General features: G+C 48.8%; 6 protein-coding genes across 6 annotated transcripts; 3 read left to right on the top strand and 3 right to left on the bottom strand.

The window, feature by feature from the left end:
• Positions 1-594: 594 nt before the first annotated feature.
• N7471_008483 (uncharacterized protein) lies at positions 595-1,818 on the bottom strand (the record flags this gene model as incomplete). The annotated part of the gene is made up of 2 exons (XM_057281202.1): positions 595-1,305; positions 1,360-1,818. The coding sequence occupies 2 exons, from the start codon at positions 1,816-1,818 to the stop codon at positions 595-597; spliced, it is 1,170 nt and encodes a 389-aa protein (XP_057135462.1).
• A 1,041-nt stretch (positions 1,819-2,859) lies between these two features.
• N7471_008482 (SRPBCC domain-containing protein) lies at positions 2,860-3,519 on the top strand (the record flags this gene model as incomplete). The annotated part of the gene is made up of 1 exon (XM_057281201.1): positions 2,860-3,519. The coding sequence occupies one exon, from the start codon at positions 2,860-2,862 to the stop codon at positions 3,517-3,519; it is 660 nt and encodes a 219-aa protein (XP_057135461.1).
• Positions 3,520-5,319: 1,800 nt separating this feature from the next.
• On the bottom strand, positions 5,320-6,510 carry N7471_008481 (protein kinase domain-containing protein; the record flags this gene model as incomplete). Its single annotated transcript, XM_057281200.1, has 1 exon — positions 5,320-6,510. The coding sequence occupies one exon, from the start codon at positions 6,508-6,510 to the stop codon at positions 5,320-5,322; it is 1,191 nt and encodes a 396-aa protein (XP_057135460.1).
• Positions 6,511-7,524: 1,014 nt separating this feature from the next.
• On the bottom strand, positions 7,525-9,454 carry N7471_008480 (uncharacterized protein; the record flags this gene model as incomplete). Its single annotated transcript, XM_057281199.1, has 2 exons — positions 7,525-9,254; positions 9,325-9,454. The coding sequence occupies 2 exons, from the start codon at positions 9,452-9,454 to the stop codon at positions 7,525-7,527; spliced, it is 1,860 nt and encodes a 619-aa protein (XP_057135459.1).
• A 348-nt stretch (positions 9,455-9,802) lies between these two features.
• N7471_008479 (putative endosome-associated ubiquitin isopeptidase (AmsH)) lies at positions 9,803-11,515 on the top strand (the record flags this gene model as incomplete). Its single annotated transcript, XM_057281198.1, has 2 exons — positions 9,803-9,949; positions 10,022-11,515. The coding sequence occupies 2 exons, from the start codon at positions 9,803-9,805 to the stop codon at positions 11,513-11,515; spliced, it is 1,641 nt and encodes a 546-aa protein (XP_057135458.1).
• Positions 11,516-12,055: 540 nt separating this feature from the next.
• Positions 12,056-13,261, top strand: N7471_008478 (putative oxidative stress response protein Oxr1; the record flags this gene model as incomplete). The annotated part of the gene is made up of 2 exons (XM_057281197.1): positions 12,056-13,056; positions 13,117-13,261. The coding sequence occupies 2 exons, from the start codon at positions 12,056-12,058 to the stop codon at positions 13,259-13,261; spliced, it is 1,146 nt and encodes a 381-aa protein (XP_057135457.1).
• Positions 13,262-13,698: the final 437 nt, after the last annotated feature.

Raw genomic sequence — 13,698 nt, 5'->3', positions numbered from 1 at the left:
GTCAGCACTTATCTAGCAATGTCCCTGGAAAGGTGGAATAATTGGGTTCAATTCTGGTTGGATTCAACGAGTGAAGTACACACGCTGGGAATAAAGCGAGAGACAATATCATCAACTGGGAGCCAGTTAAAAACAATAAACAAGCAAACGAAGGACAAATCCATTAACCGGAAGCCAGTCGTGAGTAACAAAACTGAACGAGAGGCAATGTCACCGGGGGGCTCAGAACAACAAAACAACGAGGAAAAGAGACGCAAAGTCATTAGCCAATTGAGAAGAGCAAAATGACCAAACGAAAACAAAGCCTCGTCGGAAGCAAGAATAGCCAAAAGAATGTGAAGGCCAACGAGAGACAAATTCACCAGCCAGGGGCCAGCTGAGAACAACAAAATGACAAAACGAAAGGAAAGCAACCTCGCTAAAAGCAAGAATAGAAAAAGGCATAGCAAGACCCAGCAGCAACGAAATGGAAAAGAAGGACATCTATCTATAAACCAGAACCCAGTCAAAATAAACTTGTGTGAATCAGACCAACAATCAAGACAGTGATACAGCCTCATGTCTTGTACAGACCACTTCTCTTTCGATTATAACTCAGTGCTTGCACATACCCGGGCTCCAGTGGGGCATCCGCATCATGTTGCAATACTGTTGCTTGCCACGATCAGATTGCTTTCTGCGTTGCATCATGCGCTCGCGTCGATCGCGTCTCTTGGTAGCCGAATTCGGTTGCTCTGGCTTCAGCTTCAGCGCCTCGATTAAGATCGCTGACTGTGCTGCTCTTTGGGCCTTCCTTTCTTCCGCGCGTCGACGACGCAGTATAACCTTTCGACGATGCTTTGAGATAACACGGATGGAGGAGATCTTGGAAAGCTTGGAATTCTTTGAAACCTTTGAGACCTGCGAGACCTTTGAGATCTTTGAGCCTGAGACCTGAGACAGGCTTTTTGCTTCTGCGACACTGATGCTTGCATGCAAACTGCTTCCACGGGAGACCCTTCTTCTTCGCATCCTCTTCATTTGCTCGATAGCAGCAACTGTGAGAGATCGAGTGGACGCAACGCTGCCACTTTGCATTGACACAACGCTTTCGTTTTGCAGCGATGCAACGCGTTGGGGCTTGGCGAACGATCCAGCATCATGTGCATGTGGATAAGGGGACTCGGGCCTGCGAGCGTTCGCTGAGTTGGCCACTGAAAGAGGGGGGCTTCCAACGCCGACTGCACCAAAGATCTGAGGAGGAATCGAGTTCTCGATGCTCATACGTCGTTTCGGCTCAGCAGGGTCTTGAGCAACATTCAGATACTACGAATTCATGTCGACCACACACATTCCAACAAAAGGGGTCTAGAGTATCACACTGAAGGGAGGCTGCTCCAAGAAGTGGTTAGCGTGGTTTAGGGGGCTATGATGGAGCACCGTAGGCAAGGAAACAGCATCATTGTGCTGGGCGTTTGGCGAGACGTGTTGTTCAGGGCAATCTTTAGTTGAGGCAGCATTACTGGCGGCCACAGAAGAAGCTTCTCGTTCTGAGATACTCTGGTGCAATGAGTCCACACCGTGCGAGCAGTGATGACAGACAACGTCGTATTCGCCTTCTCGTGGTATGAACGTCATTGACGCCGGGTACATTCCCATATACAAGTCAGTGGCCCAGTTGCAAATCTCCAACCAAGAAGGCAACTCGTCAAGTGGGATCAGGGGTGTCCAGAAGCCTCCGGGACGCAGTATGCAAAATCGGGGCCGTGGCCGGGCAAGAAAGTTAGGAGGGGGTTGATGAGAGGTTTGAACATAGACCGGAACTGGGGTATACTGCATGTTGAAGAGACTGTAAGAAGATGGAAACGATTGTAGCGGAAGAATGAGTGTATAAACGAAAGAGTGTTGAATGAAAGAATGTATGGGGATTGGAAGAGGAAGAAGAGGAATAGGAAGAAAGGAAGACAAGAGGGAGGATGGAGGTTTGTTGATGGCAGTAGTTCTAAGGAAGGAACAGCATTGCAGGAAGGAGCGGAGATGGGTCAAATGTCAACAAACCGAAAGAGCAAAGAATATCTTGTACTAAATTGATCACAGCGATAACCATCTAAAGTGTCTATAAGGTCCCAGTTAATATCAATATGGAATCGGATAGTCCATCTGATTTATATCATGTCCTCTTCAAAAGGGGTCGGTCCTTGTCGGTCCTTCTATCCGGCAATCTCAACGTTGCGCAGATTGATGATGACATTTGTACTTCCCTAACTATTTGAGGGAGACATAAATAGGAAAAATTCAAGACATATTGCAACTGATTTTATGATTTCTTGCATCTTAGTGTTAACCAGTATGGTTGTCTAAATATGCCATAGTTCCGTGGGTTGGCAGATAGATGGGAATAACATCAGGAGCAGAAGTTTTCCGAAACTTGAGTATGATACTAAGTCTTATCCTGACTGCTGTACAACATATATTGGGCTCAAACAAAGGGAAGAGAGAGCATCAAGGTCAATGATGCATCTGTTTACATATCTATATGCGTTAGTTTGTTATGGGGACAGCACAAAATTCCCCATATTCTTCCAAGGTTGGTCTTGGAATCACTATAATTACATCTTTGAGTCACTTCTTGGTCAAGTTGACTTAGGAAATACTAGGGCTATTTTCTCATTTGCACTTCCAATGTTCATACTCAATCACCTTATCGCATCTTATCGCATCTTGCACTTCAAAGCTTATCGGCCCGGATGCAAACAACATCCGTGCTACGTAGGTACTCCTCTTGACTCTTAGTTACCTGCTTACCTGCTTACCTTCGTTTCCCCATCAACTCCCTTCCTCATCAACTCCAAAGCTTCACCATCAAGCTCCCAATCCATCATGACGACCTTGACAGACCCAACCAACGCCACCCGCGCAACCCCCAACATCCCCATCGACAAAGCGACTCTCCACCTCGGCAGCTCAACCTTCATAAACGCCCCCTCCCAAGAAGTCTGGGCCGCCCTAACGGACACCTCAACCTGGCCAAGCTGGAACACCTTCGTGCCACGTGTAACCGTCCGCTCCCAGCCAACCCCAGACCCATCTCCATCCACCTCCGCACCGGACCCAGCACCAGCATCAACATCCACACCAACCACCCAATCGACAAGTACAAACCTATCCCCAATCCTCCAAAAAGGCACAAAGTTTACCTTCCACGTCCGCATGGACACAACCTCCACCAAGCCCCAGCCCTCAACAGACGTGCACCTCCTCATCAGCGAATTCAGAGCGCCGAACGCGGAGACCGGCGAGGTCGGCCGTATTGTTTGGTGCTTTGACCCCGAAGCGCCTGGTTCATATTCGCCATCACTTTTGATGGCGGAGCGCGTGCATGAGATTACGGCTGTTGAGGGCGGAACGGAAGTGCGTAATTGGGAGGCGCAGGTTGGGTGGTTGGTTTATGTAGTGCGGTGGATGTATAAGGCTAAGCTACAGGCGAATTTTGAGATGTGGGTTGCTGATTTGAAGGGATTTGTTGAGGGGAGGCAGTAATGCCTTCAAATCTGAGGCTTCAGGACTCACTGAATCCGAATAAAAGTAGCAGTGTTGACTATCTTTTTCATCAAATCTACCAAACTTATTGTGGTCTAGCGCACAAGAGGTCGTGGCGGTTTTACAACAGCCATAATACGGATGAAATATATATCAAATAATGGCAAATTCATTCGGCTTCAGTTTGGTTTGAATAGCTATATGAAGCCCAGAACTTGGAATGGTAATGTTCCGATTTATTCAGCGATAAAACCTGTCAGCAATGACCGGAATGCTCGATTTAAAAGTATAAACCCGTCAGCTCGCAGACAGGGATTCAGCATCAGCCTGTATGCAACTGTCCCGGAGATTTTCATCTAGATAAATTATAAGCCACAAAATCAACAAAGAAACAAGCTAACTTGGGCATACGAAATTCATTATGGCTAAATTTCACCACATAGGAGACACGACCTAGAGGTCCCAAGTTCAATGACCTTGGCAAAGGGACCGTTTTCCCAATATGGATCGGCAGACGGTGTTTAGGATAAACGGCTATCGTATAACTCATGAAGCTCGAAGGGAGAACTCCAGTGTGCGCAAAGTTGACCACCCAGAGCTGGCCGTGTTTATCAATAGGAAAATTGCTTGGGTGTATATCTGCATATTAGCATGGGAGTTCAGTACTGAAATCCACTTTATCTTGTCTTCCTGTGATACTGTTGTTCTATTCTAGATACTGTAGATATGTTAGTTTAACCAAGAGAGTTGCTTCCAAACTACATCTGAGAAAGACCTACTCGATTGAGATAAATTTCGAGCTCTGCGGTGGAAGAAAACAGAATGAATAGGAGGCTCGCAGTTTTTGAAGAAATGATGCCTGTAGATACCGCCACGAAAGCTCCCAAAGACACCCGGTGGCGGGGGGATACTGATTAACTCCGAAAGAGCTTGTGCTCTCTGTTCATCTGAAGCAGTCTTCTCAGAGTCGATTTCAATATGCTCCATGACGAAGTAGGTAAATCCCCTGCCCCTGCCATTCCCCGATTCAAAAGCGTGGTAGACCTCCGGAACCCGGATGGTGGTGTTACTTATTTTCCTACTCTCCCGATGGAAGAATACGTATACATGGGCTTCCTCCATTGTGACGTTGTTATATTTGATAAAGAAGGTATTGCCTTGGCGGAATATGTGAGGGTATTGGAATAGCAGCCCTTTTTCTTGCAGAGGCGCACTACCACGTCCTTGGAGGGTAAGCCAGGGATTGCAAGGTTGAGGATTTCCATCTGAGTAGTTGACATAATGGTGGAACAGTTGTGTTTCTGAAAATCAAAGAAGAGGGACCGAGGTGGGATAACCTTAGGAAGGGGGGATAAGGACGTAGAATCACTAGTTAGTGACTACATACATACATAATATAGTTACATAGTAGGTATGGATGGCTACCTAATGACAAAGTAGCTTTACTATTCCACTCCGAACACGGTATTACAATGAGTCATTACTTTTAAATAAAACATTGATCTCATGCTTTACTAGGTATTATCCCTGGTTGTATATTGGAAAGTGCTTTTTACCGCCTTTGTATACATATGAGAAGACATCTAAAAAAACCACCAAAAAAGACGCGACAAAGCCGCATAAACGGTCGACTATTTCATGTTTGATTAGATTAAATATTATGCTCATTCCTCCAATATGCGAAAAAAAATGTACCCCGATACCATACATGCTCCGCCAAACTCCATCTAAACAGGGTATATGGACAATGCAAGAAAAACAAACAACCAAAAAGAGTCCAGCAACAAATCCCCTCCAACATCAAGCAGACGCAAGCTCCACCCACTCGGGCGTCTTAATCCGCATCGCAGGATCCTTAACAACAGCCGGTTTAACAACCCGCTCAACAAACCCATTCCTCGGAACCCGACTCCCACTCATCCCAGACCTGGCGAAATCAATGATCTGATGCCCAGACCTAGCCATCTCCAACCGCAACCGATGATTCATATTAGGATAAAGCAACAAATCACCCGTTGCAACCGCAAGCAGCGTAGCCGCCAGCGAGAAGACATCCGACGCAGGCGTGGGCGCCATCTCCATTGACGTGAGCGAAGCAAGCATTTCCGGCGCCGTGAAGGGCGGCGTGAACGACGACATCGACGCGCGGGTCGTATCGACCGGCGCATCCGCGTGCGCGGGGATATCTACCGTGGCGGAGAAATCCGCGAAGAGAGGCTCGAACGGGAACTCGAGTGCATCGCTGCAGCCATCTGTGTCAATAGGGCGGAGGAGGATGTTGTGTGGTTTTATATCGCCGTGCACAACGCCAGCGACTTGATGCAGCCAGTTCAATCCGGCGATTAGCTTGCCCGCGAGCCGCTGGTACGAGGCTGGGCCCTGGACGGGCTCGAACATTGTTGCTGTTGCGGGCTGGCGGGTGCGCGCGAGCTTGGATTGGTCTTCGATGTATGTTGCCAGAGAGCTTGGGATGGCGGACATTACTAGTGCGCCTAGCTCGGCGTGGTAGCCGTGGAAGGGGACGATGTATTGTTCGTGGCCTTGGGTGAATGTGAGGCGGGTTTGGGTTGATGCTTCGGCGTTCAGGACTGGGCGCGCATCTCGGCGCAATGGTGCTTTCACGGCTAGCACTTGTGATCTTGTGGTTGGGGAGCTTGGGGGTGTGCCTAGGAGATTGGTTTGGGTGCGTGGCAATGAGCGCGCTTTGTATACTATGCTCCATACGCCACGGCCGAACTCGAGGGAGCGGTTGTTCTCGTCGTGGCAGATTTCGAGGTCGTCGGTGAATTGCAGAGTGTCCACATTGTCCTTGGAAATAGACGGCGTTTGCTTTGCCTTGGAGTCTTGGAATGGGCTTAGAGTTGATCTCGGGGGCCTTTCCTTGGCTATGGGAGTCACCGGTGGCGTGAGATTCGATGGGACTTGAGCAGATAGTGGTGGGCATTCGCCCTGGGCTGTCTGGAGCGACAATTGGAATGGGAGATTGGCCATAGTTTCGGTGCACAATATTGAGGGATTTGCGAGCAGAATCAGGGTCTATATGGTCTCGGGGAACGGCCGAGACTAGTGAAATCGTTCTGATATCAATAACGCCACCGGGACAGTTCGCGATAGGCAATTAAGCCTCAACCCACAGTTGGATCTATAATGATGACGGGGTGGCGAGATGCACGTTTTTATGAGATTGAGCCTATAGGCTGTAGAATATAGACATATAGACAAAGAATAACAACTGTTGGGAAATGGCCATGCTAAAAAGTAATCAAGCAAATAAAAAGCAAAGAAAAAAAAAAACAAAACCGGCCCACTTTGTCCGGTCTCGAACATAACAGGCAAAGAAATGATAGAGATACACAGAATACCCAAGATCGACCGTGACAGTAAAATACTACGGTGGCAGTGGAGTGCAAACGGGAAATTAATCTGGAGACTTCGGGTTGGTGCTGACACTCCACCAGTTCATTTCCTCATTTTGATTTTTAAGATTAGGGTGTGTTTATTATTTAGTTACTTATCTAGTTACTTATCTAGTAGGTTTTTTTTTTGTTAAATTAACTAGTTAAGTTAGAGTAATAGGACAATACGAAGTAAATAGGGTAAACAGTGTGACTATTGTGGATAGCTAAATGCAGCCGATGTACTCCGCATGCGTCTCAACGGCTGTCAACCTTTTATATTGGTTTATTTTTATTTTCAGTTTTATATCTGTATTTGTATTGATGTTTATTTTTGTATTTGTTTGACTATTTTATGAAAATCTTTACTCAATGCACTTTATCATACCTATGCGGTCATGTCTATGTACACTCAACGCGACATCCAATCCTTCGGCCTCGTGCTTCCCGCATGCACATGCAATCAACTGCAACCCTAGAATGCTCCCAGTCAGATTAACAATTATGTATTCCCATCCGAGTCTAAAATTCTATAAATCCTTTTGTACAAAATACTAATATACATAGTTATACACAGTCATACACAGTTATACACAGTGCCAATCCGGCCCTACTTGATCTTCAAGTTCATAAGCTCCTCCTCCCCTAGCTGGGCCTGGGTCATTGTGCCGCCTAGAGCTCGGCTGAACGCGACGATAGAAAGCTTCACCGAGAGCTTCTCGTATTTGATCGCAATATCCACCAGGGTTTGCGCGGAAAGAGTACGGAGTCGAACACCAGTCAAATCATAGTCCATGTTCTCCTGGTAGGTGAAAGCCGGGTCCGACGTCGAACCATCTGGCAAGGGCATCGGCCCACATCCAGGCTTGAGTCGTCTTTCGGCAAAGTTCGCGAGGCTTGGAATATCGTGCACATGACTATTGATAGTCTCCATCGGGAAAATCGTCTCAAGCAATTCGGCGACCGGCATCTTACCACGGAATCCCACAAAGGCCAGCAGTGCAAAATACCGGTCGAGGACTGGTTGTATCATTGGGCTCGGTAGGTCAAAGACCTTCTTCAGAGCGGGCGGGTTGGGGTTTGCTTCGAAATATATGAGTCCGCGCTCGCCCCCGCCCCCACGAGGATAAATCTCATCCGGGTGGATGTATAGGGGTTCAAATGGTCGTCGGTCATGTACCAGGTCGCCATCAACGAGATGGTTGGAGAGTCTAGCCAAGCGGGAATCATCGATTGAATGTTCATGTTTTTCCAACACCACAAAATGAAGACTTGAGCACAAAGTGGTATAGCTCGATTTGAGAGATACCATATGATCTTCCAGGGCCTTCAGACTCTCAACACTCTCCTTGGGATCCGCAGCCGCACGTGCAAATTTCCGGCCCACTTCGTCAAGCTCAAGTATTATATTGGCCAGCTTTTGGCGGAAGTGACTAAATTGATTGTCTCTGATCAGGTGTGTGAGTGATACTCCTCGCTTTCGAATTAATGCTTTGGCTTTAGGGTCTGTGGTGTGAAAGCCTGATTCGATACCCAGCTTATCTGCTTCCGCGATGTCCGCAAAGAGCTTCTTGAGATGTGCAGTATGCACTCGAGGCTGATATGGGAATTCTTTTCTCCCGCGGTGGGCAATTTGTGGCACCAGCTCAAGAGGAGGAAGCTCTCTGGTGGGTGGAGTGATAATGTTATTTGCTGCAGCTCTTTCAGCCACAAGCTTCCTGTTGTTGATTAAGTCATCCCAGCCCCGCCATTGATGAGAGCGTTCATTCTCGCCTGGACTAACAAGCTCTATGTTGTGCAAGCCTATAGTCTCCGCGAATACGCCAGTTCGTGTGCGCTCCATGGTGGACCGCGGTAACATATCTGAGACTTCGTTAAAGGGCATTGTGGCAAGGACTCGTACGGCCCCGTACAAATTCAATTCAGTTTGTTTCAAGCAACTATTCATGAAGCTGAGAAACCAGCGGCTGGGTTTGAAATGATCCGTCGTAGAGGTAGCATCAGGCAGATTAGCCAGGATGAGGAGTGTATCATTCTTTGGTATAATCCCAGAGCTTTGTCGGTTTTCAGGGCCTTGTTCTGGAAGATGAGATGCGAAGAATTCGGGCCAATCAAATTTCCCATATATGGTATCGGTGACGAGCTTATAACACGGCTTGCTCTGGGCGAGCGGAATGAGAAGCTTGTGAAATTGAAGATTTGGTTCAACAAGTACATGGCGGCGTGGTTGAAGAAGTTCATTCACTTTAGATGACCAGAGACCACCCCCAGGCCAAAGGTCCAGAATGTCTACCGGTGGGTTTCGGCGAAGGTAGGGTGATACGCGCTCGAGAACATTATCTGCAAAGTTCAAAGCGCATAAGCATATTTGTACCCACTGTGTATCAGAGCTGAGACTCAAGAGACTTACCTAGTAGCCCTTCACTCACGTACTGTGGTCGAGCCTTGACTTTCCCGCGTTGTTTGGTGATCACTGGGTAAAGCTTCGCGGTCATCGGAAACCGAGCCAACGGCTTTCGTTGTGCGGTGACTTGTCTCATTATTTAGGATCTGGCAAATGCCAAGGTGGATCGTGAGTGTGGCATGGGTGGAGGATTGAAGGAGATATCGTGAGCGTTGTAGAATTTCCATTGCATTTTATTTTATTTTTGACGTCGGGGAGCGGAGAGCGGAGAGACCAAGCTACCCGCTCTCATCCCACCTCTTCTCCCCTCACCAGGTTTATCTTCCAGGTCGCCTAGATGCGGCTCCTACAATTGCCGCTGGTCTTTCCAGGTGTCGGAGATCCCTATCATCTCACTATGCTCGTTGAGGCTTGATCTACGCTTAAATTCATCATCTTGGCTTCCTAATCCTCGCCCACCCTTGCCTTAGCGTACATTTTTGCCATGGCTTCCAATGCGATGGGAGGCGCCACTGGAGGTACTGCCCCTCAAAGTGTTGAGCATATTACACGGATAGCACAGAATTATGAGTACAATTCTTCCGTTCCATTGCGATATTGGCTGAGGACTGCCGCGACGCTTTTACGTGAGGTTTGTTATACCTGTTGCCTGCACTTGGATCACGACTACTTTCAGGCTTGCTAACTTTTCTCAACCTGTTAGGCCCGCATATACGAACGCGAAGGACACGATGAGCAGGCCTATCTCATTCTATTTAGACACGCTCAGTTGGTCCTGGTCCATCTTTCCAAGCACCCCGATACCAAAAAAAACGAGGAAGATCGCAAGGCCTTGGTGGCAGCCGAGAAAGAGGTTGAGAAAAACCTCAGCAAGCTGGAGATTCTGAGGCCACGCATCAATAAGCGGTATGAGCGTTACACTCAGTTAATTCGGGAGCGCGAATCTCGGAAACAGCCCTCACGAGCCAAAATCTTCGCCGAACCACGAGAACAAATCGCCGATCCCGCTCTCGCCGGCGTGGCAGAGCCTTTGGAAGCTGGAGAGAATCGAGACCTCGCCGTACAGTTAGCCCAGTCAGAGCTCAACCGCCGAGCCACCGTTCGAGGCTCAAAGGGTCTTTCTGGGCCATCTGCCGAAGAGCTGGAAACTCGTCGCGCAGCTGGCGTATGGGGGGACTGGGACCATTCTATGAAATCAGAACCTCGTGCAGGTGATAACGACCTCAGTCGACGTGTTCAGAACATCAGGCCCAACCTCGATCACACAGACCAACCTTATGGCCAACGTGTCAAAGAGTCCGAGGTTCCTTCGTCAGCCGCTTCTGCGTACAAGTATCCAACTGTGCCGCGCCAGAAGCCCCTGGAGCCCACGGTGTCTCCAGGCCAAATTGCCATCGTCGACAAGAACGCCGAACGCCACGCGCCTCCGATATTACCTCCGAAGGAACACCTTGAGCCTAGCCGAGCATCTATTGTCGATGATTCTGCAACAGCCGTAGTGCCATCGCGGCCGGCGAAGGTATTGCCAGGTCCGGCGCTTCCTGCGAAGATCCAACCTTCCGAAGAAACCACCGCCACACGCCCAGATCTCAATCCCTCAAGTTACACCTTCAAACCCTCAGCCTATCTCGAAAATGGCACTCCCTTGCGTTCGGTATTTTTACCAGCGAACCTCCGATCCCGCTTCTTATCTATGGCTGCTCCTAATACCCGCGCCAACCTTGAGACATGCGGTATCCTGTGTGGTACCCTTGTTTCCAACGCCCTCTTCATATCCAAGCTGGTCATTCCCGAGCAGACAGCGACATCAGACACCTGCGAAACGGTTAATGAATCCGCTCTTTTCGATTACTGTGACTCCGAGGATTTGATGACGCTCGGCTGGATCCACACACATCCGTCACAGACCTGTTTCATGAGCTCCCGTGATCTACACACGCACTGCGGCTACCAAGTGATGCTGCCTGAGAGCATTGCCATTGTGTGCGCTCCAAGCAAAACCCCTGATTGGGGCGTATTCCGATTGACTGATCCCCCGGGTCTAAAAACGGTTCTGAATTGCCACCAGACTGGTCTGTTCCATCCACATGCCGAGGAGAATATCTACACTGGGGCCTTGCGGCCAGGACATGTCTTCGAAGTCAGTGGCTTAGAATTTGAGATGGTGGATCTTCGTCCGGACGCCTTGAAGAACTAATTGCCTTGCGTTTGAATTGTTCAATACACACTAAGATACCATCATCGTCTGCATTGATCTGGCTTTTTGATGTGACATTTCATATCACCAAGTTTCTGCTCTAGAAGGGTCATGGCATTGCCAATTATGTCAATAGCGTTGAATCTAGCTACTTATGTGCTTCCAATTGAAACATTTTTTTTCTAGTCTATATTAACGACATGAGCACGTTGTTGATGGATTATACTTGGATCTATAGTAAAGTTCAGCCTTATTTTGACCAACTTTATGATCTCAGCAACATTTGTAGTGTACCTAGATACAAATATGCAGGACAATTGCTACTTACGTATGTATTTGATCTGAAATAAATATAATTAATACTAATAGCCAAGAACTTCTCTCGTAATCTTGCCACGCCTTACAAGGATGCCCAGGTGCGACAGCTTGGCTCATTTCCCCACATGATAAGTGATAACCATCTCAACTTTCACTCCACATTTGTACTTACTTCTACACTTCAGTGCCCAACACCTTCGTCAATTGATTTGAATTGCTCGCATGTCGTCCTCGTCACAAGAAAATATCCCCTCCGACACCCCCACCTCCTCCACCTCCACCGCGGGATCAACATCCCAGACACCCACCGAAAAACCACCCTACCAATCCGCCGCCTCCTACCTCTCCTACCCAGTCAGCCACGTTGTCTCAGGACTCTACCGCCGCATAACAGACCCGGACCTAGCCAAAGAAATGCCCTCCATCATGCCCTGGTCGCGGTCCTCCTCCTCATCCGAAGTCTTCACACCGCGCCGAACAGCCTCACCCTTCCAACCACCACCACTCACACCCCTCACCCTTGAAATCCCTGGGGCCGACCTCCTCCAGCAGCAACTCCTAACACGCGCACTAGCAGAAGAAATCCGCCTGCTAGTGCCGCCCCGCCTCCAACTAGCCGAAAACTGGCGTTTAGCCTACAGCCTCGACCGCGACGGCGCCTCCCTCTCCACCCTCTACGAGAACTGCGCCGAGTTCTCGCACCGCAGCCCGCGGGCGGGCTACGTCCTCGTAATCCGCGACTCCTCCCCCTCCAGCTCCGTCTTCGGCGCCTACATGACAGACGCCCCACACCCGAGCACGCAGTTCTTCGGCACAGGGGAGTGTTTCCTCTGGCGCGCCAGTGTGCTCCCGCCGCCCGCAAGCTTCCCCCTCGCCCTATCAGGCGAAGGACCCCAGTCCGAGGAAGCCCTTGAGCGCGCTGGCCTCCCCCCTCCCCCCTCCGCGGATACAACCACCGCCGGCCGATGGAGTACCCTCCGGAACGACAAGTCGAAACCTGCGCGGGCGGAATCGCCGGCTCACAATCTCAATATGAATATTAAAACTAATCTCGCCGCTGCGAGCGGTGGAGTTCTGGCGCCTCCCTCGCCTTCTTCGATCCATACCCCTTCGCGCAGCGGGGCGAGTACCCCCGAACGCATTCGCTTCAAAGCTTTCCCGTACAGTGGGGTTAATGATTATATGATCTTCTGTGAAACTGGATTTGTCAGTCTAGGAGGCGGGTATGTGGTTTATTTTGCTGAAAGGGTATTGTTATTGTTCTTGGCTAATATATGGGATAGTGACGGCCACTACGGATTGTGGCTTGACAACAGTCTCGAAAAGGGTGTCAGTGCATCCTGCCAGACCTTTGGCAACGAGCCTCTTTCTGACGAAGGTGTCAAGTTTGATGTCCTTGGTGTGGAGGTGTGGTATGTTGGTTCTTAAACAACCGTATCTGTATAGCCTCGTACCTTGCACTGGATGTATAAAGGACCTGTCTGTGTCAGGGAGGATATACGTATTGAGGGGTCATTTATTTCGATATAGACAGGGCCGACAGGAGCGGACTTTGGCATTCATCGAGATAGAATACCCGCATACCAAAGGAAAATGGGGTTTCAAATACCCAGACGGCGATGTGGTGCTGGACTCTCTGCATTGTTGATTTTGATTGTCATTTCCCTTAATTTACTGCTTATTTCATGCATCTCTTGCGTAATGGTCTATGTCTCCAGATGTCGTGGTAGGACTATGGGGACATAAAGAAGTTTGATAGAACAACAATTTACACAAACAGTTTTCAAGCTATCATTACAAGCTAGATGGTTTTTTTTTTTTTGGTTTTTGGTCTTTTTCAGCAGCAATTCCTCCATCTCACACAT

This window comes from Penicillium samsonianum (genome assembly GCF_028829775.1).
Source record: "Penicillium samsonianum strain IBT 33392 chromosome Unknown utg000004l_segment0_segment0, whole genome shotgun sequence".
Taxonomy (NCBI): Eukaryota; Fungi; Ascomycota; class Eurotiomycetes; order Eurotiales; family Aspergillaceae; genus Penicillium; species Penicillium samsonianum.
This window is presented reverse-complemented; position numbering and strand designations above follow the sequence as displayed.